This window comes from Geotrypetes seraphini, chromosome 11 (genome assembly GCF_902459505.1).
Source record: "Geotrypetes seraphini chromosome 11, aGeoSer1.1, whole genome shotgun sequence".
Classification (NCBI taxonomy): domain Eukaryota; kingdom Metazoa; phylum Chordata; class Amphibia; order Gymnophiona; family Dermophiidae; genus Geotrypetes; species Geotrypetes seraphini.
In genome coordinates this window covers 111152245-111176914 of record NC_047094.1, presented here as the reverse complement: position 1 = coordinate 111176914, position 24670 = coordinate 111152245, and the positions used below count along the sequence as shown (strand labels likewise).

At 46.7% G+C, this 24670-nt stretch overlaps 1 protein-coding gene across 3 annotated transcripts in view; it reads right to left on the bottom strand.

The window, feature by feature from the left end:
• PREX1 (phosphatidylinositol-3,4,5-trisphosphate dependent Rac exchange factor 1) overlaps positions 1–16896 on the bottom strand; it is a 346652-nt gene extending 329756 nt beyond the window's left edge. For all 3 annotated transcript variants that reach the window (XR_004541127.1, XM_033963869.1, XM_033963870.1), the window contains exon 1: positions 16370–16896. Coding sequence is in view for 2 of the 3 variants with exons in the window: in XM_033963869.1 (XP_033819760.1) it covers positions 16370–16507 (138 nt within the window). In the remaining variant the exon portion in view is untranslated. The remainder of the gene's footprint in view (positions 1–16369) is intronic.
• Positions 16897–24670: the final 7774 nt, after the last annotated feature.

Sequence of the window (24670 nt, the reverse complement as noted above, 5' to 3'; positions counted from 1 at the left end):
TCGAGCCAGCTCCCTCTTCCTAACTGATTCAGTGCACAAAGCCACGGGCAGTAGCTCCTATGCGCGTCCTGCGCCTGAACCGGAAGCCTTCTCTCCGACGTTGCAACGTCAGAGGGAAGGCTTCCAGATGAGGCACGGGACATGCAAGGTGCAATTAGTACTATTATGGGGGTAGGGTCTGGGGTGGAGATTGGGTAGAGATGGGCGGGGTCTGGCCCACGAATTAGCCCCGTGTTCTTCAACTGCCGGTCCACGGACCAATGCCGGTCCACAGAATAATTATTTTATTTCTGCCGGTCCATAGGTGTAAAAAGGTTGAAAAGCACTGTTCTAGAATACAAACATCAGACAATTTACGCACATCAGACAATTTACACAGTCAAACAGGAGAAGAATGCCAATCAATTAACAGGATGGGGATAGCACAGCCATCATACCCCTAGCATACCTAGGGTTACCAGATTTTCTGTTTGGAAAATCCGGATCCCTAGACCTACCTCCAGGCCCACCCAGTTTCACCCATCCCCCGCCCTACTATGTCCCAGACACGCCCTCATCCCGCCCCAGTCCCGCCCCCAATGCCTGCTTTCAACGGCAGGAGCGCATCTGCGCTTGCGTGGATGCGATGTCACATACACGCACATGTGATGTCATCGTGTGGCATCCGCACAAGCACAGATGCGCTCCCGCCTGACAGTGGTATGGACTAAACTTTTCAAAACTGGATAAAGAGCCGGGTTTTGAAAAGCCGTCCGGACTCCCGGATATTTCCTCAAAAGGATTACATGTCCGGGGAAATCCAGATGTCTGGCAATAATAAGCATACCCCCACACACAAACACACACAATCATACACTTTTACTAAGCCGCAGTATAGGGTTCTACCATGGCCCAGAGTGCTAAATGCTCCGACGCGCATACGAATTCTACGAGTGTCGGAGCCACGTTGGAGTATTTAGCGCTCCAGGCCACAGCAGAAACCTCTACCACCACTTCGTAAAAGAGAGGGTTAATACGGGAAAGTCGTTTCCAATTTCTCTTGCCCTTTACAAATTTAAATCTTACTATTTTCACTTCTCCGATATTAGAAAAATGTTCAAGCTCAGCATCATGGAAAACAAAACTGTACACTTCTCCCGCCTTATTCGCTGTGATAGGGGATTAACAGAACCGCAAATACAGAAAAACCGCAAATAACTTTTTCATATGTTATTCGCTGTTTTCTATTAAAAACCATTGTGAATATGGTGAAACCGCAAATAACATGGTGGGAGACCTGGCCTGTTCCTGAAGGAGAGGCAAAACACGGTGAAGAAAGTGCTGGGAATCGGTGATTTTCTCTATGCAAGCTGACATAATTTGGGGGGGGAGAAGCCAGCAAGTTAAAAACCGTGAATAATCGAAACCGTGAATACAGAGGGAGAAGTGTAACTGAATTTAAACACACTGGGGACAAACATGAAAGCCTGGAGAAGATTGGGATTGGGGCACCAGTAGAATACAATAAATTGTGGAGGGGGGGATTGGATGGAAACTTCAAAATGATGATACAAGTAAAGTTGACCTTGACAAGTTTAATTCCGTGACCTATTGACATTCCTGCCTTAATTTTCCCACCAAAATTCAAATTTGGAAGCGATGGACTTTCCTGCCAGAATCTCTCACCTTACTGGGTTGAAATTGTAGCACTGAATCTTCGCCCCTTCCATAATAAAAAAAAAAAAAAAAACGGATCCAATGAAACAGCCAACCTCAAACCCCGATAAATTGAGTTTGAGAACCCACTATATAAAACCAACCTGCAGACCTCCATAGCCCCAGGTACGTTAGATAGATTGCGAGCCCACCGGGACAGAGAGGGAAAATGCTTGAGTACCTGATTGTAAAACCGCTTAGATAACCTTGATAGGCGGTATATAAAATCCTAATGAAATAATAAAACCTCGCAGAACACCCCAAAGAAAGCATAATGGCCGATATGTTGATTCCATTTATTTGGATGTGACAACATCTGGATAACCGCAACAATCCGAACAGAGCAGCAGTCCAACAGTATCAAGCTCTCACAAGGATGTAGCAAGGTCAACCAACATGCAAAACAGATTGTAAGAGCCTGGCGCCCATAGGAAACACGTTTTGCAATATTTTTACTTCTGTACATACAATTATTTATTTCCATTGCTTATTACACGTGTAGAATCCAGCATTAGCTCTCTCCCCAAATCTTTTCCCTCCTATCTCCATCCCATTTGGATAGTTCCAGGCTCAGTGGAAATCTTCAGGAAATAGCAACAATAAAAATGAAAAAAAAAAAAAAATCAAGTGTCCTGAGCAGCAAACGCTAACAGGCCCTACAGTATCCCCACCCCTTGCACAACTTTTCATGGTTTTTAGAAGTCCATGCAAGAGGGGGAAAAGGGCTCCTGCAGGGTTTGTGGTCTCATGCCCCCGACAAAGCCCACATCAATTCTTCTCCTATTGCCGCTGACAAATAAATACCTCCATCGCTGCAAGGCTGGGCTCTTTTGGATGCAAGCCGACAAATGGGAAGTGTAAAACTTATTTGGCACCTTCAAATTATGGTGCCATAGGCAGTTGCCCGTCTCGTGTATGCGTAAACTCAGGCCTGCCAACATGTAATAACATTCTCAGCTATAATCAAAGACAGGTGGCAAGCTTCCTAATTAGGACACCAGGCTGCCTTGGCTCCACACCCAGTAACACAGTAGATGACGGCACATAAAGACCCGAATGGTCCATCCAGTCTGCCCAATCTTACCCTCTCTTTAAATTACTTATTTCATTTAAATTTTCCTTCTTAGCTATTTCTGGGCCAGAACCCAAAGCTCGGCCCGGTACTGTGGCTTAGGTTCCATCCACTGACAACTGGGAAAAATCCAAAACCAAAACAGTACAGAATAGAGCCACTGGACAAACTGAATGCTCAAATGGATCTTTCAGCCAATATCTAAATACAGGCGTGCAGGAGTTCAGACCTCAAGTGCTGCAAACAGGCCGGGTTTTCAGATATCCCTAATGAATATGCATAAGACAGATCTGCATACAACGGAAGTAGTATCCATGCAGATTTAGCTCATCCATATTCATTAATGTATACAAAATGTGAGTGTATGATCAGTGGTGAAGTAAAAGGGGGGGAGGGCAAGGTGGACGGTCCACCCCGGGCGCCATCTTGCTCGGGGTGCCAGCACCCCTCCTCCTCTCTGCCCCCCCTTCCCACTCCTCCCCCTGCCGCGTGCGTGCCCCTTCTCTTCCCCCCGTACCTTTTTAACTTAAGCGTGAGCAGCCACCCACTAGCTGCCCGCATCGGCTTTGGCGCTCTCGCCGATGTCATTTCCAGAACCCGGGCCTAGGAAGTGACGTTAGAGAGCGCGCTGAAGCCGATGCGGGCATAAGTTGGTGGCTGCTCGTGCCGCAGTTAAAAAGGTATGGGGAAAGGGGGAGGGGCACAGCACTCACCCTCACTATGACACTGTGTACAATGCGGTTTCCTCATTTACTACCCGAGTTTACAATAAAGCTGTCTTGGACCTAATACATTTTGCATGTAGCTAGGGTTACCAGATTTTTCCGCGGAGAAACCTGGCCATATATGGCCCCGCCCTGTTCAGCCCCCAGCCCCGCTTTGTCCCAACCCCAACCAAGCCCCGATCGGCCTCCCGCCCCACTTCCCCAGAGCCTCATCTTTCTTTTCCAACCTCCGGGCCGCATCTGGAGGTCCTCCGAGCATGCACAGATGCGCGTGACATCATCTGCAGGTGCTCAGAGGCCCTCCAGCGCAACTCAAGAATACAATAATTCAGGAAGTATTTATTATAGCATGCAAGCATTCATAAAGGACTTAGATGATAAAATATCCTTACCACTATGTTAACAAATTCCAACCGTGAATGTAACTGCATGGACCATCTTCTAAGGCACAGCTGCCCAAGTCCGCTCCTCGAGATCTACTGGCAGGCCAGGTTTTCAGGATATCCACAATGAACATGCATGAGAGAGATTTGCCTGCACTGACTTCTTGGTATGCAAATCTCTCTCATGCATATTCATTGTAGATATCCTGAAAACCTGGCCTGTCAGTAGATCTCAAGGACCGGACTTGGGCAGCCCTGTTCTAAGGACATTGGGATGGAGGGGAAACCTACAGTAATGGTTAAAGCGGTGGGTTGAGAACTTGGAGATGATCCGAACTCGGTTCCCAAGGTGTCTCCTCATGATCCTGGGCAAGTCACCTAACCCTCCTTGTCCCAGGAACAAAAGATTGTGAGCCCACGAGGGACAAAGACTGCGCAACAAATTTTAACTTTCTTTCTGGGGCATGAAGAAAATGAGGTTTACTTTATAGAATTTGACCTCCTGTGCAGGAAAATAGCCTCCATTTTTTCCTATCATTTATAGTTTTTGAGCAAATCGCAAATATTTATAGCATGCGACGTCATAATGGAACGCATTGCGCCGATTTAAGAGTTCATATAAATCTGACTTACGAACAACTTTAAAAATGTAACTCATTCTTAACCCAAGGACTGCTTGTATAGAAATAATCAAGACATTATGACATCACTGATGAGGTTGGCTCTTAAGACATTGGTGGAATGAGGCATTATGACATCACAGTATCAGCTCTGGAATGTTGCTACTCTTTGGGCTTCTGCCAGGTACTTCTGACCTAGGTTGGCCACTGTTGGAAACAGGATACTGGGCTTGAGGGAACTTTGGACTGTCCCAGTATGGCAACGCATATGTCATGCAAGTCAAGTATAGCCAGTCCCCGAGTTACAGATGCCCAACTTAAGTATGACATAAACTTAAGAACGCGGTTGCGGATTTATTTGATTTCACTGAGCAGTATTTCCAGTGGCCTAGACTCCTACACTTCTCCTGTAGCAGATTCAGGAATAATGCCTGGCCGCATCAAGAACAGTGTGTGGTTGTGTATGCTGTACCTTAGAGGGAACACTGGGGGCAGTTGGCCCTTTTGTCAGCTGGGAGCAGAGGTGAACAGCAAGAATCTTAAAATCTACAAGTTCTGACTTACTTAGAAATCAGACTTAAAAACAGCTTTAAAAACTCGTTCTTAACCCGGGGACTGCCTGTACATAAATACTGTTGGTACTGGGAAAATTGAAGCTGAAGACAAAAGAAAAGACCCAATATTTCCACAGATATGGGAAAAAACCAAAAGCAAAAGAAGCTGTGGAAACGGTGTTCTTGATGCAGGCTTTTATTCAATCAATCAAGAGTCCACAATTGCATATAGGGAGTCTTTTACTAGGGCGATTTAGGGGGTCTTTTACTAGGGCGATTTAGAGAGTCTTTTACTAGGGCGATTTAGGGGGTCTTTTACTAGGGCGATTTAGGGGGTCTTTTACTAGGGCGGTTTAGGGGGTCTTTTACTAGGGCGGTTTAGGGAGCCTTTTACTAGGGCGATTTAGGGAGCCTTTTACTAGGGCGATTTAGGGAGCCTTTTACTAGGGCGATTTAGGGAGCCTTTTACTAGGGCGATTTAGGGAGCCTTTTACTAGGGCGATTTAGGGAGCCTTTTACTAGGGCGATTTAGGGAGCCTTTTACTAGGGCGATTTAGGGAGCCTTTTACTAGGGCGATTTAGGGAGCCTTTTACTAGGGCGATTTAGGGAGCCTTTTACTAGGGCGATTTAGGGAGCCTTTTACTAGGGCGATTTAGGGGGTCTTTTACTAAGACTCCTAGGGTGATTTAGGGGGTCTTTTACTAAGACTCCTAGGGAGATTTAGGGGGTCTTTTACTAGGGTGATTTAGGGAGTCTTTTACTAGGGTGATTTAGGGGGCCTTTTACTAGAGTGATTTAGGGGGCCTTTTACTAGAGTGATTTAGGGGGCCTTTTACTAGAGTGATTTAGGGGGCCTTTTACTAGAGTGATTTAGGGGGCCTTTTACTAGGGCGATTTAGGGGGTCTTTTACTAAGACTCCTAGGGAGATTTAGGGGGTCTTTTACTAGGGCAATTTAGAGAGTCTTTTACTAGGGCGATTTAGGGGGTCTTTTACTAGGGCGATTTAGGGGGTCTTTTACTAGGGCGATTTAGGGGGTCTTTTACTAGGGCGATTTAGGGGGTCTTTTACTAGGGCGATTTAGGGGGTCTTTTACTAAGACGCCTAGGGCGATTTAGGGGGTCTTTTACTAAGACTCCTAGGGAGATTTAGGGGGTCTTTTACTAGGGTGATTTAGGGAGTCTTTTACTAGGGTGATTTAGGGGGTCTTTTACTAGGGTGATTTAGGGGGCCTTTACTAGGGCGATTTAGGGGGTCTTTTACTAAGACTCCTAGGGAGATTTAGGGGGTCTTTTACTAGGGCGATTTAGGGGGTCTTTTACTAGAGCGATTTAGGGGGTCTTTTACTAGGGCGATTTAGGGGGTCTTTTACTAGGGTGATTTAGGGGGTCTTATTCGGCCGTTTTAGCGAACACTAAATGCTAACACGTCCATAGAACTTAATGGGAGCGTTGGCATTTATAGCACGCTAAATCAGCTAGCGCGCCTTAGTGAAAGACCCCCAAAATGAAGCAAGAAGGACCCAAACACAGTCCCGCGTTTTGACAAACTCGCACTCCTCAGGGGACCACTGAAATACCAGTTTGGCAACGCATTGATTCACATACACAACATAGCACTCAGTTTCTATTTGGGGGGGGGGGGTTAAAAGGCTCCTATGCTAAACTTTCATCTCCGCATTCGTATTTACTGATATTTTAGCATTTCAGCGGACCCCTGAGGAGGGCGAGTTTGTTGAAATACAGACCGTGCTGGGTCCTTCTTACTTCACTTCATGCAAATGTGGACTCTTGATATTGACTGAATAAAAGCCTGCATCAAGAACACCATTTCCACAGCTTCTCTTGCTTTTGAAAATTGAAGCTGTACATAAGAGTTTTAATGTGCATGCATCATGCACATGTGCTGGCAAGCTATTTTGTTTAAAAACATCAATATTATTCTGTGCAGAAATATCATTGTATTATGTTATGTCAGCAATCAGCACTGGACTGTTTATTCTAACACACCTCTCCCTCAGCGACTCATCTCTTTCAACAAAGCCAGAAATAAAAAAATTGCAGATCCTGTATGTTCATAGTAAAGAGGGAAAAAAAGGCATGACCACAGAAGAATGAGCTAACCTTTTTATTCTTCCTCAATCGCATTAGAAAACACCCTGCACTCAGCCTCCACAATTCCTGCACCCTGTTTGCATCTGGGTTTAATAACTACCATATATACTCAAATATAAACCGGGATTTTGGGGCCAAAAAATTTATATTTGGACCAGCGCCTCCCTCCCAGACTTATTGCAGATCGCCGCCAGGCTCTGCACCCTGACCCCCTCCCTGCCCTGTCCGTCGTACCTGATCAGCCGATCCCTGGTGGTCCAGAGGTGCAGCGGGTTGGAGATAGCTTTCCGCGCTCCTGCCCCGCTGCTAACCCAGTCGGTCGGCCACTGCAGTGGCCACCGCGAGTTCCGGTTTCTTCAGCCGCTGAGCGGTACTGAGCAGGAGCACGATTTGGCGCTGCTGCTCGGCACTGAGCGGCTTCCTGACTGGCTCTCGTGAAAGCCGATCAGCACTGAGCCAAAGCACGCTCCTGCTCAGTGCCGCTCAGCGGCTGAAGAAACCGGAATTTGCAGCGGCCACAGCAGCGACTGACCGGCTTAGCGGAGGGGCAGGAGCACGGAAAGCTTGATCCTGCTCGATGCACCTCTAGACCACCAAGGATCGGCAGAGCAGAGCCTGACAGAGAAGGGAGGTAGGGGGCTGGGTGCAGAGCCTGACAGGGAAGGGAGGTAGGGGGCTGGGTGCAGAGGCTGACAGGGAAGGGAGGTAGGGGGCTGGGTGCAGAGCCTGACAGGGAAGAGAGGTAGGGGGCTGAGTGCAAAGCCTGACAGGGCATTTGAATATTAAGTCACCCGACTTATATTTGAGTCAACCATTTTTCCTCCTTTGGGGGGGGGAATGGGGTCTCGACATATTCGGATTGACTTATATTCAAGTATATATGGTAATACCTTACGATTTAAATGAGCTATTCACTGACGCATTTGTGCAGTTTGCTTGTGCGCAGACATCTTTTAGCAACAGGTGGTGACAGCAGCTCACTGAAGTTTGCACAAAGCCTCCCACACTTTATTCATCGGGGTTTATTAACCGCCTTTTCATGAAGAAATTCACCCAAAGCGGTTTACAATACACTGAAGAGTAATCAGGCACCTTGAAGTATTTTCCCTATCTATCCCAGCAGGCTCGCATTCTAACTGTGGTACCTGGGCCAACAGAGGGTTAAGTGACTTGCCCAGAGGATCAAAAACTCACAACCTCAAGGGGGCTGAGACAGCAGTTCTAACCACTAGGCCACACCTCCTTCTGAATGTAGGCAAGTGTCTTTCAAAGGTTCAATGCCCCACGCAGGACCTTTTCAATCGGTCTCTAAACCATCTGGTGAAAGGCAAATTTTGCACCCTGCAAAACTGGTTCATTTTCAGCAGATGAGGCTTTAAAACTAGCACAAGCTAATGAGGAAGACTGCAAAAGGGTTTGTCTCACACCGGCTTGCTAGAGCTTCTGCCGAAGTGAGGGAGAGAAACTATTTGCCACCACGTACTGGAGAGTATGAAAAACATCCTATGGTGAGACGGGTGGAGTAGCATTCAGAAGAGGAAACCGTGTGACCTGTGGCTACAGAACAAAATTACACAGAGAGCAGGGAGCAGAATCTGGTTTCAATGTGTGATGTGGTTATTTTATCCTGTGGCACGTGTCCTACAAGATGATACTTATACACTGGTGATGAGAGGGTAGAACACTCTGGGTTTCAATCAGCAAGTGTTGACTTTAAATCTAAGTAGGGAGCCGATGTGAGCCAGCGGTTAGAGCAAGGGAACCACTGGGCTCCGATTCCCGGATTCCCCATCCAACCCTTCTGAAGATTCCGCTGGGCTCAGTTCCTGGGTCTGCCACTGACTTCCTGTGTGATCTCATGAAAGAAGCTTTTAAAAAAAGGAGAATCTTAACTTAGCGAAGAGTTTGGACCAGACACGGGCAACTCCGGTCCTCGAGGGCCGGAATCCAATCGGGTTTTCCGGATTTCCCCAATGAATACGCATTAGATCTATTTTGCATGAACGGCTTTCAAGGCATATTCATTGGGGAAATCCGGAAAACCAGATTGGTTTCCGGCCCTCGAGGACTGGAGTTGCCCACATCTGGTTTAGACACTTTGAGATGGAGGGAGGGATTTACTTTGCAGTATGGGGGGGGGGGGGGCTTTCCCTTGTCCTTGCAAGAACCTTGCAAGAAGCTATTATGGCCTGAGTGTGCCCCATGGTAGTGCATTTTAACCTGTGGTAAGTATGCGTTAATTTTTACCCCCAATTTAGTAAAAGAACCCCTCAGACCAGTGTTCTACAATGCAAGGCCCGGGGGTCAATAGTGGCTTCTAGAGACCTCTCGGGTGCCCCCTCCCCAACATCATTCTGTTTTTGCTTCACTATAGAGAATGACACGGTGACAAAATTGTTCACCGTTCCTGTCCCCGCGGATAACCGCGGGAAATAATCCCAAGTCATTTTCTAGTGTCTATTTCAACCTCAGTCCTTCTACACCAGCATTCTTCAAAGCAAAGCTTGCGGGTCAGTGGTTGTGCCCAATTATACTCTGATTCTTTCCCCTCTCCTTAAAGAATGACATGAAGATGGTTTCCCGCGGTTATCCGCGGGGACAGGAATGGTGATGAATTTTGTCACCGTGTCATTCTCTACTTCACTACTCTCAGTTCCTGAGCTCAAGACAGAAAGCAGATGGGGAGGAGAACCACATGCTTGAAGGACAAGACAAAGAAGAGAAAACATTTGGAAATGACCACCTCCTGTTCAGGATATCCCCAATGAAAAGTTTATAAAGTGGGTAGAAGGGATGAATGTCATTGTCACATGCTGGTAAGCAATTTCTGCCCCAAGGGGTGGCTCTCCTTCAGCTCATTTGAATCCAAAGTGGCCCCGACTTAAAATCAGTGAAGATAGCTGCCTTAGATTGCGAGCCCACTAGGGCAGAGGCATACCTGTCGGGGAGGAAACCTGGGACAGTACACCTAGCCTTCTCCAGGCAGTGAGAAGGTGCGTGGAGTGGTCACAGGGTTGCAGGCTGCCTGCACGCAGATGTCGGCTCTGCTGGTCCCCCGCTCCGGAACAGGAAGTTGACGTCAGAGGGGGCAGGATCAATGGCCGTGTGCAAGCAAGACCATAGACTCGTGACGGCTCCAGCACCCTCGAGCTCCCTGCACCCAGAGCGAACTGCCCCCCCTCCCCCAGCCCCAAGGAAGAGAAAAAGGTGCCTGAATGCAATATGTAAACCACTTTGATTGTACCATATAAAGACAGTATATAAATAATCTATAATAATAATATTAAAACACCATTGGTGAGGGAAGTGATTTTTTTTCCCTCATTTAAAAACTGTAGCACTATATTTATAAATACAGAAGTATTTAATTCTGCTCAAATTCTTCTGCATCTCCATCTACACAACTGCAGTGGGGAAACAAACATATCGCAATTCCCTTACATTCCATTTTTCTCTAGTCCTAATGAAGTCCGAGCAGACCACAGTTTTAACAAGTTTACGATGGGAACAGAGTTCAGAAATAGCCGAGCCTCTTAAACCATAAAACCGACGTCCGGATCCACGGCAGAAGTGCAGATTAACGAGCCCCCAACCAACAGTTTCAGAAAGGTCCCCTGGAGCAGGGAGACCCCACCTCAGAAGATTCAGTTACTGCTGTAAGTGGGCCCCTTCCTTCCTTGGGTGCTGCTAGAGTACAGAAGCCACTAAGGCCGAATTTATACCACCAATCCGCAAGGAGCCATCCCATAAAGCCCTACAACAGAGTAAGGGCCACGAGGAAACAGAAGCAGAACAAGAGACACCAAACAAGACATCCTTTGGTTAAAGAACATCTGTGAAGCTCAACCCCCAGACCTCACCCTGCTGTTTGCTCATAAAAAAAAAAATATATGAAAGCACAGGCCTTCGAGTAAAAGAGAAACTCTTCAGACAGTCTCGCTGCACCCCTGCCACTGAACCAAAGCAGGCAGGGATTATTAATTGGCTTACAAGGCTTTTCTCATGGGCTGCTTTTACGAAGCTTTCACCTAGGGACGCAAAACTGCAGAATAATCTTAATAAATAAGACCCTGTATCATACTCCTTATTTATCAAAATATTTCACATTGCAGAAGCTTTACCCCCAACAAAGAACTATTTTCTGAATCTAGCACACAGCAGCAACAATTATACAGGACCTGTTTACTAAAATGCATCAAAATTTTGCACTTAGGACCTGATGCCATAAATGGCGCCTACCAGTAGGTGTCTAAATTGAGGCACCTACTGAGTTAGACGTCTAACTTACACACACACACACACCTTTTTTACAAAACTACGGAAGCGGTTTTTAGCACAGAAAGGCACGCTGAATGCTCTGTGCTGCTCCTGTCACTCATCGGGTTCCTATGATGGTCGGGAGCAGCGCAGAGCATTCAGCGTGCCAGCCTGAGCTATAAACTGCTTCCGAGGTTTTGTAAAAAGGGGGGGGCGGGTAATTTTTTTTTAATTGGTTCAATGGGCGCTGTTAATTGAACAGCACCATAAAAAAACTTTGAAAAATTAATTTTCGGGTAGGCGTCTAACTCAGTAGGCACCATGTAATAATAATAATAATAATAACTTTATTCTTATATACCGCCAACAATCTTGCGACTTCTAGGCGGTTTACAATAAAGAGAAACTGTACATACAGCGAATTACAGAGTATAGCAGTGTACATCTGATAATGGGAACATTAATGATAATAACAACAGTTCGTATGCTGCAGGGCCTTGAAGTGCCATGCGGCTTACAAAGAATTAGAAAAATTCCATAAATTGAATGGGGTATTCATAGTTTGTGATTGGGGGTTAACAGTTTACAAATTCAGTTTTGGGAATGATATTGCGAAGGGGGCTATTGTCCTGGTTCATTACCTAGGCGCCTACTAGAATAAGGCGCCTACCCAAAAGGTGGGCATGGTTAGGCAGTAACGTAGTAAGGAGGAGTGGGGAGGGCAGTCTGCCCTGGGCACGGTCTTCCTAAGGGCACCCCTCCCTCCATGCTCCTCTCCTGCCCAATGCCTTCCCTGGCGCCAGGTTACTGCTCACATCGGTGTCGGAACTCTCTCTGACATCATTTCCGGGACCCCAAAGGGCGACACCAACATGGACACGCGGCTCATGATGGACAAGTTAAAAAGGCATGGGGAAAAGGAAGGAGGCATGTGCACGGCAGGGGGGGGGCTGGGAAGAGGGTGGGGGAGGGGCACCACCACCCTGGTTAGGGGCAGAAATAGGGCATGAAATGACTTAGGGACTGATATTTTAGGCCAAGAAAACCCTGGCCTAATACAGTGTTCCCCCGGTCGTTCACGGTCAGCAGTTCGTGGCCCTGGTCATTCGCGGTATTTTCCGACCGCGAACCGCCGACAAGGAGGGGGCAGCGGGAGAGCAGCCAGAGCGCCGCGAGTGCAGGAAATCACTCGCGGTACACTCAGACCGCCTCTTCCTGCACTAAGTCGGGCCTTATCCAATCAGGAGTGGCTTTGGCATACAGCTCCTGATTGGATAAGGCCTGACTTCGTGCAGGAAAGAGGCGGTCGGAGCGTACCGCGAGTGATTTCCTGCACTCGCGGCACTCCAGCTGCTCTCCTGCTGCCCTCTTCAGGCTCCCCCATGAAAAACCGTATTCGCGGTCTTTCGAGATTCGCGGGGGTTCCTGGAACAGAACCCCCGCGAATATCGGGGGAATGCTGTATACTAGCACCTAAGCTTCGGACACCTAGCACTAGGTGTGAGTCTAGCTTTGAATAGCAGGTGGAAGGAGCCCATTTCCTAGGTGCTGTTTAGAGACTCAGGACCTTAATTGGACATTAACACCTGGATTCTATAAAGTTCGCCCAGAACTGGGTGCAAATCCCAGACCGACACCAAAAATAATTAGTTAATGGGCTTCAATGGTTCAATTAAAAACTTAAAGACTCCTGAAATATAGGCGAAGGTTTTAAAGGCCTAAATTTCAGGCGCCTAACTTTTTGGAGATTCACGCTTGGTGGTGCCTAAGTCTTGCTCTGTCCATAAAAAAAGCCCACTTAGGTGTTAAGTGCTGTTAAGCCCCTTGCGATAGGCACCTACCTTTTATAGAATCAGGTAGGTGCCTATTGCCCCCCCCCCTCAAAAAAATTTTTTTTTTCATTTATTGAACCTATTAAGGGAATTTGGCCAATTAAATCAGGCACCTATAAGGTCCTTTAGAGCAGTGATTCCCAACCCTGTCCTGGAGGACCACCAGCCAGTCAGGTTTTCAGGATAACCCTAATGAATATGCATGGAGCAGATTTGCATTCCTGTCACCTCCATTATATGCAAATCTCTCTCATGCATATTCATTAGGGTTATCCCAAAAATGTGACTGGGTGGTGGTCCTCCAGGACAGGGTTGGGAACCACTGCTTTAGAGAATCTGACCCAAAATGCCCAGCTCTGATACCATGGTAACTGGGCTTAACGGTGACAGGTCAAAAGCGCGCAAGACAATCGCGCGCGGACAAAATCGCCCAGACAACTCAGTGCAAAGACAATTGAGCGTGGTCTTGCACGCAAATGTCTTACGCTCAGTTGTCTTTGTGCTCACTTGTCTTAACGCTCAATTGTCTTCCGCTCATTTGTCTTGCGCTGAGTTGTCTGCGCGATTTTGTCCACGCGTGATTGTCTTGCGCGCAATTGTCTATGAACCGGGCTTAACACACAGGACCCCTATGTGCAAACTACATACACTAACAGACATGCTAATAATTGTTTAAGTTTTATTAAAACTTGTTATACCGCTTTAGCATATGACAGACCTAAGCGATTTACAATACACATAATTTAGAAAAAGGAAAGAGAGGATACATATATCATCGATTATAGTCCGCAGGAATCACGCCACCGCACTGAATTCTTTTACGGGTAATTTAGTAAACATGGGATAAAGTTACTTGAAAAACTTCCCTAGCACTCTTCAGTAAATATGCTCCTGTCTCTCCTTATCCTTCTGGAGGCTTTCAAGCAGGGCTCGAAAGTTTAGGCAGCAGAGCTGCTTTGGCTACCCTCCCAGTGAGGCAAGAGAGGAATGATTTCTGCAGGCTATCCACTCCACAATGCAAAGCACTGGTGGGATCTATTTTGGATGCCTGGCACCAGGCTCTTCCAAAACTTACTGTTTACAATGCTACCAATGCTAGATTAATACAGGGTCTGAGCGAGAGCCAGGCCTCTACCGAGTGGCATCTTGCTGTTAAGTCATTTCTCCCCAAAGGCTGGGACTTGTACTTAAAAAGCTGACTTGCAAAGAGAACCCGAATTCATTCCCATTTCAGTTATCAGTGTCGTCATCAAAAGATTCACAACGCCAAAAGGTTGTCGCATAAATGCTAAATGTAGGGCTGCTTTTATAAAGGTGTGCTAGCGCTTTTAGTGCACGCACCGGATTAGCGGGCGCGCTACCCGAAATGAGGAGGCGGTAGCGGCTAGAGCGCACGCTAAAAGGAGCCCATAGGGCTAAACCGCCGGCCGCCCTAGCCGCTACCGCCTCCTCTTGAGCAGGCGGTAGTTTCTCGGCTAGCGCGGGGGGGGGGGGTTAGCGCGTGATGAAAAGTCACGCGCGCTATAGTGTTTTAGCCAAGTGTCAAAAAACCTAAAGCTCGGGGGACTTTCTCCGGGTTTTTTGCTGCAATAATAATATCTTGCACTGAATCTGACCCGTTAGTAACAAGTGTTCAAAGTCATAGAGGAATATTTCTAGTTAAGAGGGAAAGAAAAGAGGAGTTTGCCGGTCGTTTCTTTCTTTTTTTTTTTTTTTTTGAAGACTCTTTTCCACTTGGGTGAATCTTAAGAACTGTGCAGACAAAAGCCAGAGGAAGGAGGCTTGAGTGGACGATTCAGAGCAATCCGTGCTTAGAAACCAAACCCTCCGAGAGGAGGGGAAACCCGCCAAGCAGCCAGGCTTCACACAAAGGCACCGCATTTCCCCCTCCTGCATCCGATCCGCCGGGTCCGCTTGCACGGTTTAGCGCCCATTGCTGTTTAAGCGCCAGCGCCGCTTTTGCACGTGAAGTCAGGGGTGCAAAATGTTGCCCTCTTTTTTTAAAAAAAAAACAACAACACAGTTTCTATTCATGAGCCCCGGTTGGGGGGGGGGGGGACAGGTGGATCTCCATTAACGTGATTTTGTGTAGCAAAACTTCCAGCTGGTATTAAAAATGTATTTGCAAGTAAGATTAGACTCAGCTCCGCCCGATCAGTTGTCAGCAGGAGTTAAGTCCTGGGGCTTTGCAAGAGTGGATTCAGAACCGCAGCTTTAAAACTGTTTTGGTTGCCACTAGGGTACCAGCCGATTTAGAAGAGATCAGCGCTCACCAAAATCATAATGGAAGCAGTATGTGATAACATAGACCCCCCCTCCCCCCCGACAAGCAAAAGGCACTTTAACACAGAGAAAACTCAAGATTAAATGGCGCTTCTCCTTCTCATGAGAATTAAACCTCTGTGCTCACCCATAACGCAAGACTTGTTAAAAAAAAAAAAAAAGGGGAAGGAAACACTTTAAAAAGGAAGATGCACTTAACACATTAAACATTTTGCACTTTAATGATGCTCTTTTCCTCAAGTAGTGATTATAGGATGAGAGTGGGGGTGACTTGATCAGGGGCATCTAGCAGAGGCGCCAACATTTCAAACTGATTGAGGGTGCCCAAACACAGTATACATTGATTACCCCCTCCCTGGACACTCAATATTTGGGGTGCTCACCCCCTATTGAGGATGTCCAAACACATATAAATTAATTACCCCCTCCATGGACACTCAATATTTGGGGTGCTCAGGCCCCATTGAGGATGTCCAAACACAGTATAAATTAATTACCCCCTCCTGGACACTCAATATTTGGGGGCTCAGGCCCCATTGAGGATGTCCAAACACAGTATAAATTAATTACCCACTCCCTGGACACTCAATATTTTGGGGCTCAGGCCCCATTGAGGATATCCAAACACAGTATAAATTAATTACCCCCTCCCTGGACACTCAATATTTGGGGTGCTCACCCTCTGCCTGGGGGGACAGGAGTAGTTAACAACCCACCTTTCTCCGCCACCTCCAGGCACTTCAGGGGGGGGGGGGGGATCGGTCTCCGGGAAACTCACTGATAATAAGAAAGTTGTTTGTTTTTGTTTTTTGGGGGGGGGGGGGAAATACTCACGGATTGCAGAAAGTGCAGGGTGCCCACATAGTCCCGCTCCGTGCTCAGGATCTCGTTGAGCACGCAGAGCCGCAGCCGCAGCTGGCGATCAGAGTCCCGGGCGCTCTCCGAGCCCTGGCCGGGCGCCCCAGCCTCCATCTCCCCCGACCCGAAGCGCTGCCCTCCCCCGGCCCGGCGCGCGCTTCACGGCTCCATGCTCGCCGCCCGGCCCCCGGGCGCGGGGCGAGAGAAAGCCCGCCGGCAGCCGCGGGGCATGTGGAAGGGAAGCAGCCCCCGTCCCGCGACTCCCCCGGCCGGCGACCAAGTGAAGCGGCGAGACGAGAGAGGAAGCCTTTCGTGCGAGGCGGACGCTGCCTCCCAGGGAGCGTCTCCAATTACCAGCGCCGGCCGAAAGCGGAAAAGCCGGATGGGCGCTGGAGAGAAAGAGAGAACCCCATCTTTAGTGGTGGTAAACCTGTACCCATTGCAAGGGGTTTAGAGCAGTGGCTCCCAGCCCTGTCCTGGGGTTTTCAAGATATCCCTAATGAATATGCATGAGACCGATTTGCATGCCTGTTTCCTCAATTATATGCAAATCTCTTTCATGCATATTCATTAGGAATATCTTGAAAACCCGAATGGCCGGGGGTATCCCCAGGACAAGGATGGGAACCACTGATTTAGAGAATGTTATAGTGCCGCATTACAAATCATTCTTTTTAGCAACCTGCATTTGTGGCAGTTTGTTTTTATCAGCTACCCTGGTTTAAGAACTATGGAGCCCTTTTTACTAAAGTGCGTAAAATTTGGCATAATCTCAAAGTCCCTCCTCGAGGGCCGCAATCCGGTCGGGTTTTCAGGATTTCCCCAATGAATATGCATTGAAAGCAGTGCATGCACATAGATCTCATGCATATTCATTGGGGAAATACTGAAAACCCGACTGGATTGCGGCCCTCAAGGAGGGACTTTGAGACCCCTGGATAGTGCATTCTAACGCGGGGACCCCCTCCTCCAGGCACTTCACTGTGGTGGGGCCAGTGATTAACTAGACTTTGGGGTGGGCCTGAGCCTAAAGTGGGTTGGCACAAAAATTTATCTGCCCATCATACCCCCACCTCAAAATATAAACACTTTAGCTAATGAGGATTCCCAAAGCTCTGCCAACTGAAGACTTCCTCCAAGGTAGCCAAAGAACTCCTTTTTACCAAGCTTTGCAAGCAGCAGCAATGGCCCTAAGCCACTGATGCCAGCTCAAGGACGTTGTCACCAACTGCAGAGCCTGGTAGAAGGGAGTTCTGGCTGCCTTTCGAGGAGGTCCACCAGCTATATAGGCTATAGAGGGCCTTTCCTCTACTACAGTGGTCTCAAACTCAAACCCTTTGCAGGGCCACATTTTGGATTTGTAGGTACTTGGAGGGCCTCAGAAAAAATAGTTAATGTCTTATTAAAGAAATGACAATTTTGCATGAGGTAAAACTCTTTATAGTTTATAAATCTTTCCTTTTGGCTAAGTCTTAATAATAATATTGTCATTTATAGCTAAAGAGACAGATGATCAAGAAACTTTTATTTTGCTTTTGTGATTATGATGAACATACCGAGGGCCTCAAAATTGTACCTGGCGGGCCACATGTGGCCCCCGGGCCATGAGTTTGAGACCACTGCTCTACTACATCCTGCCTCCTTTGATGTAACTCGTCAGAGGTACCTGCTTTTCATCACTGTCACTGCCAGTGAGATTTTGGAGGACCATGGGGAAGGGAGCAGAGAGAGATATTGGACCCACGAGGGGGAAGAGGAAGTGAGAGATACCAGATCCATACAGGGGCAGGAGGAGAGAGATCCTGGACTACGGATAAAGAGAGCGGTAATTTGATGGCAGGTGGTCCCTACTAAGAGGGAGCCCTGAGCTTGCTCCATGGTAGCTATGCATAGAGTAGCATTCTAACACACGTGCAGACGAATGTACACGCCACTCAGATGCATACATATGCATTTGGCATTAAACCCCTGGTATTGTGTTAGCTTTTGGTCTTCTGTGCTGAAGAGCCAAAAGCCCCATTGCCATGAATTTAAATGTGCTTGCACCAAGCTTTGTGCACGGTTAACTCGTGCACAGAACCCATTTTTTTTGCATCCACAACTTTGTGTACTAAAGACCATCATCAGCCCCACAGTGCAAAATGGTGCAAGCCGCTTTGCGCCAACGTTAGGAAGGCAGTTTATGAATTTAAAATGGATGAGTAAACAAAGACGACCTCGACAAATGGATAGTATGCTTGTTCTTGAGTGTCTGAGATAAGCTATTCTTAAAAGGAAAGCCTATTTTATTTTGTTTCATGCTATCGATTTTGTTGGCCTAATTGTATCAGATTGTAGCCTGTGAAAACTGTAAGGGCATAGAGAAGGTGGAAAGGGACAGATTCTTCAGCCAAGGGGGCACTCGGAGAAATTGAAAGGGGACAGGTTTAGAACCAATGCTAGGACATTTTTCTTCACTCAGAGGGTGGTAGACACCTGGAATGCACTTCCGGAGGATGTGATAGGTCAGAATACATTAAGGGGATTTAAAGAGGGATTGGACAAGTTCCTGAAGGATACGGGGATTGAGGGATATAGACAGAGGTAGAGATAGGATCATGGAAGGGTATAGATAGAAGAATAATGAGGATTGAAAGGTTTTAGTCAAAGGATCACTTACAGGTCATGGACCTGATGGGCCGCCGCGGGAGCGGACTGCTGGGCGCGATGGACCCCTGGTCTGACCCAGCGGAGGCAAATTCTTATGTTCTTATGTTTAGGGCTCCTTTCACAAAGCCGCAGAAGAGGTTTCTACTGTGGGCCGGCGAGGAAAATGCTCTGACGCTCATAGGAACTGTACGCGTCTCAGAGCGTTTACTTCGCCTGCCAGCGGTAGAAACACTTAGGCCCTCTTTACTGAGGTGCGCTTAACGCGCGCTAAACGCTAACATGATAGTCTATGGACGCGTTAGCGTGTAGCACGCGCTAATTTGATTAGTGCATCTTAGTAAAAGAGGGAGTTACTGCGTTTATGTAAAAGCCAGCGTTAATTTGTATTTTGTGTTTATTTTTATTTTTTCATTACTTTTTATTCTTTCATTTTTTTAGGGCTGCATTTTTATTACACCCCCCTCCACCCCTCTTTTTCAAAACCGTAGTGCAGTTTTTAGTGCCGGCCATGACGGTAACAGCTCTGACGCTGAGCAATAGAGTTATTACCACCACGGCCAGCAGTAAAAACCGCACTATGGTTTTGTAAAAAGGGGGGGGGGGGAGAGATAAATTTGTAACTGTGATTAATGGTATGTTACAGTGGTATCTCGGAATCCGAACGCCCCAGAACTCGAACAACTTGGAATCCAAACTTTTTTTTTTTTTAATTAAATTTTGCCCCGGAATCTGAACTAGAGGTCTGCACAGGAACGGGGATCGCGGGAATCTCCCCTAACCCATGGGACTCCCACCGGGACCCCCCTTTGGCCCACGGGACTCCCACGGGGACCCCCTTCTAGCCTACGTGACTCCCACGGGGATGGAAGGCTTTGGAAGCAGGGTTCGTCCATATAATATAATGGACACGTCAGCCTTAGTAAAAGAGGGGGTTTATAAGTTAATTACCTGAACAGAAAAGAAAAAAAGGGTTCCACCAAAGAGATTCCACAAGGAAAACAGAAGCAAACACAAAAGAAACTGTGGAATTGATGATCCTGTCAGAAGTAATTGCTGCTTTTTATGGGGATGGGCGGGGATGGAGGTAATTCCTTGCGGGGATGGGTGGGGACAGAGAGGATCCTGACGGGGATGGGTGGGGACGGAGAGGATCCTGGTGGGGACGGACAGGATCCGGGCGGGGATGGGCGGGGATGGGTGGGATTTCTTCCCCGTGCAACTCTCTAATCTGAACCCTGCTTTGGAATCTGAACGTACGGGAACTGCAAGCGTTGCTCAGCCCAAAGCTTCCCCTCTGATGCAGCTTCCTGTTTCTGCCTGGGAGGGAGTCTTTGGGCTGACCCGATCTTGCTGCCTCTGTTAAATTTATTGGAAAATCTGAGTTTGTGGGACCAAGGAACAGATTAATCCAGTTTCCATTATTTTCAATGGGAAAAATTGTCTTGGAACTCGAACGGGGTTCTGGAATGGATTAAATTTGGATTCCAAGGTACCACTGTATTTATCTATTCCCCCCTTCCCCCACCCACTGCAGCTTCTTGTAACTTTGAGTAATGGAAAGTTAAGTGACTTGCCCAGAGTCACAAGGAGCTGCAGTGAGAAAAATAAATAACATACCTTTCATTGCACGATTAATCATGATTAAAATTTTAATGGAAATATAGCCCTAAATAAAACATAAATTGATACAACTGTGTCCTTTTCCAGAGTTTATGATTGTTGTATCCCAGTGGGGTTGGGTGGCAGGCGGTTAATCCCCACTAAACTGGGGTTAAAAGACTCCTAGGCCCGCTCCCAGGCCCGCCCAGTTTCACCCATCCCCGCCCCATCATGTCCCAGTACTGCCCCAGCCCTGCCCCCCCCCTCCCCGCTGCCTGCTCTCATCGGGCAGGATGTCTGCGCAAACGCAGATGCCCTCCTGCCCAATGCGATGTGGAGGAAGGCTTTTTGAAACCCGGACACCTGGTAACCCTACACTAAACCTCATATTCAGCTGCCAATGGTCCAGAAGGAGCTTTACAGCCACACCTTAATCTTAGCCAAAATGTTCACACTCAGGAAGTTGACTTGACAGTGCGAAACTAGGCTCAGACACCTGCTACAAGCAAGGTAATTTATAAAAGCAATAATTAGTTACTAATTACTCCCACCACCCTCTATACAAAAGGATCAATATTTGCCAAATTGCCAGCTGCCTTAAGGCAGCTTTTTCTGCACAGACACAAACCGAGAGAAAGTCATTAATACGGTGGGCCCTTAAACTCCATTATTTTCTCTTTAGAACAGACAGAAGACTCCATCTTTTTACCTTGACTAAAACCACTGCAGATACCAAATGGCCCTCCCCAGTTCCCGGGTTTGGAAGAATCTTTTCAGTCTGGCAAATTGTGACTTTTTCATTTGTTTTGCTTCTTCTTAACCCTCAGGGACCCTTCATTTTCTCAACAATGGGTGATTATCATTCTGCACCTGTTCCCTTCACTGTCTCTCATGTTAGTTTTGCTGTTTTCACTAATTACTTCATTTGTGTACTGTTTATTCCATTATAATTGAAACTCCTTGGAGAGATTGCTAAATGAACATTGGAGCAAAGGTTTATGGTTATTTCTGGGCTTACTGTAAAGACAATATCCTTCAGATTCTATAAATGATACTTAAAGTTAGGTGGGCAAATACATGCTCAGTTACAGAACAAGGTCAGTTATGCAAGAAACTATTAGCTAATTAGACAGATTGTGAGCCCGCCGGGAGAGACAGGGAAAAATGCTTGAGTACCTGAATAAATTCATGTAAACCGTTCTGACCTCCCTTAGGGAGAACAGTATAGAAAATTGAATAAATAAACAGTGTGAAAAGTTTCAGCCACTGATAACTAGAGCTGGTATTGTGATGTCATAATGCCTCATTCTGCCACTGTCTAAGAGCCAACCTCATCAGTGATGTCACAATGGCTTGATTGTCCTGTACTTGGCTCACTTTTACTACATTTTGATTTCTGGAGTGTTACAGTGGTTAAATCTACAGCCTACGCACCTTGAGGTTGTGGGTTCAAACCCACGCTGCTCCTTGTGACCCTGGGCAAGTCACTTAATCCCCCCATTGTCCAAGATAACATTAGATAGATTATGAGCCCACCAGAACAGACAGGGAAAAATGCGTGAGTACCTGAATAAATTCATGTAAACCAATCTGAGCTCTCCTGGGAGAACGATCTAGAACAGTGTCTCTCAAACTTTCTCAAGCCAGGGCACACTAAATGTAGTGGCCACGGCTTGAGGCACCCAGACGTGCGTGGACGTCACCGTGATGACATCACACGTATGCATTACATCATCATGTCGACAACCGCGTATATGCAGAGGACCTCCAGATGGGCCCTGAGACGCCAGTAGGGGGTGCCAGCAGGGAAGAGGACCAGAGAGAAGGAGAGGCACGGGCGCCAACCGATTGCCTACAGCAGTGTTTCTCGACTACTTCAAGCTAAGTACCCCCTAAGTCTAACAAATATCAACTGAGTACCCCAACCACAGACTCCCCCTAGGCCCACCCAAGCTCTGCCCCAGATCCCATCCCCCTTACTAATTGTAATGCCATTTTTTCCATTCATTTTTCATATACACACAATATACACAACAGATTTCAATCACTATATTGAACACAGTATACACAACACAATATACACAATATAATATACACAACACATTTCAATCACTATATTGAAAATAAAATCATTTTACCTACCGGCGATCCTCTGCAGGCTGCTGTAATTAGCTATAAAGGTGAGACCAGGAGGCCAGGGGGGAAGCCGGAAGACGCTAAAGAGAAGGGGGAAACATGCAGGCCTTTGGCGAATCGGGCAGCGCTGGCGCCGTACCGTGTAGGGAAGTCAGCTGGCAGGCGCCTCTCTTCCTCCTCAGTGTGCCGCGGCACACTTGGAATCTCAGGAGGCACACGAGTGTGCGATACACTGGCATAGAAAAATGAATGAATGAATAATTGGCACCGAATTGGCATTGAATTGGAGAGAAGTAGCAGTAATTTGCATTAACACCAGTTAGCAGCAGCACACATAACTGACTTAGGGCTAGATTAGGAACAATCCGTTTCCAATTCAGGCAGGTCCGACTGATTCACAAATCAGTCGTATTCAAATGGGGGCGATCGGAGGAGCGCCCCCATTTGCGAGCAGGGATCGCAAATGTGCGATCCCCACTCACGCGCAGACCCTGACAGGAGACGCAGCCTCCTGTCACTGCTGTCAGGCCTCTGCCCTGATCTCTCCTGCTTTAGTGCATTGGAAGACCACAGCTTAGCAAAAGGGCTATACACCAATACACAGCCATGTGCGTTTATGCAATAGAACATATTTACGAATAATGTATGCTAATGATGCTAGTTCATGCTAATGCAGTCGCTCACTTTAGTAAATCTAACAAAGGCAGTACGGTTTTGTAAAAGGGGTGGGGGGTGGGTAATAAAAATGCAGCCCTAAATCTCACAAAACACGAAATGGCATATCACTAAAAATAATTGTAACGTCGGTAAAATCCATCATGACTAGTGGGTTGTCTGGTGCAGAGGACTCAAGCTCTGCCAACGTGCACTATTTAGGACTCGTACTTGATGGTAAGTCACCACTTTGACCTACAAATGAAAAGAGAGGAGCTAATTACTACTACTATTTATTATTTCTAAAGCACTGAAAGACGTTCTCAGCGCTGTACATTGTAACATACAATAGACGGTCCCTGCTCAGAAGAGCTTACAATCTAATTTAGACAGGACATTTCGGGGTTGGGGGTCTAGGTATCTGACAGCAGTGAGTGGGAGTTAGGAGTTGAAAACAGATTCAAAAAAGCGGGCCAAATCGAAATAAAGAAATTAATATATCTTGGTATGTACATAGCTGGGTGAATCTTGGCAAAATAAGTCCACCTGTGCTGCACTAAAATAGGTGTCTGTGAAAAAAGGTTAGATTACAATTAAAAAAAAACAACCAAAAATCGGACAGACTGCAAGGCCTGGTTTCCTGCATCTTTTTTTTGACTGATCTCTTTCACTCAGTTTACCTAATAAATCGGATCATTCCATGGTGGATTTTAAGCCACAGCCTCTGATGGATGTCGTCTTGAATATATCAGGAACCTGTGAGCATTTGTTAGCACCACAGAAATAATTCCTAACAGAAATACTAGTAGAAGAGTTTACAAAAACTAGATAGTTCTAAGTCTAATAGATGCTGGCATTGTCATATTAATATAGGGACTCTGGATCACTTGTTATATTTTTGTCCATTGATACTTAATTTCTGGAGGTCAATTTCGGGACAAATAAATCTTATTCTTGAGTCATCTATTCCCTTAACTTATGAAGCCATAATTTGTAGTACGTTACTACACGTTAAGCCTACTTTGGATAAATATAAAAGCCTTCTTTTCTTGATCATGACGGGAATAGCCATCCAAATGGTCACACGTAACTGGAAGAGCCACGACAGAAAAAATTACACATTTTGGTGGGCAAATGTGTGTACCACATATAAATTTGAGAGAATGAATGCAGAATGTATGGGGTTTAGTAGTTCGTTTAATAAAGTGTGGAGCCCATTGAATACGTTTGTTACCTCAT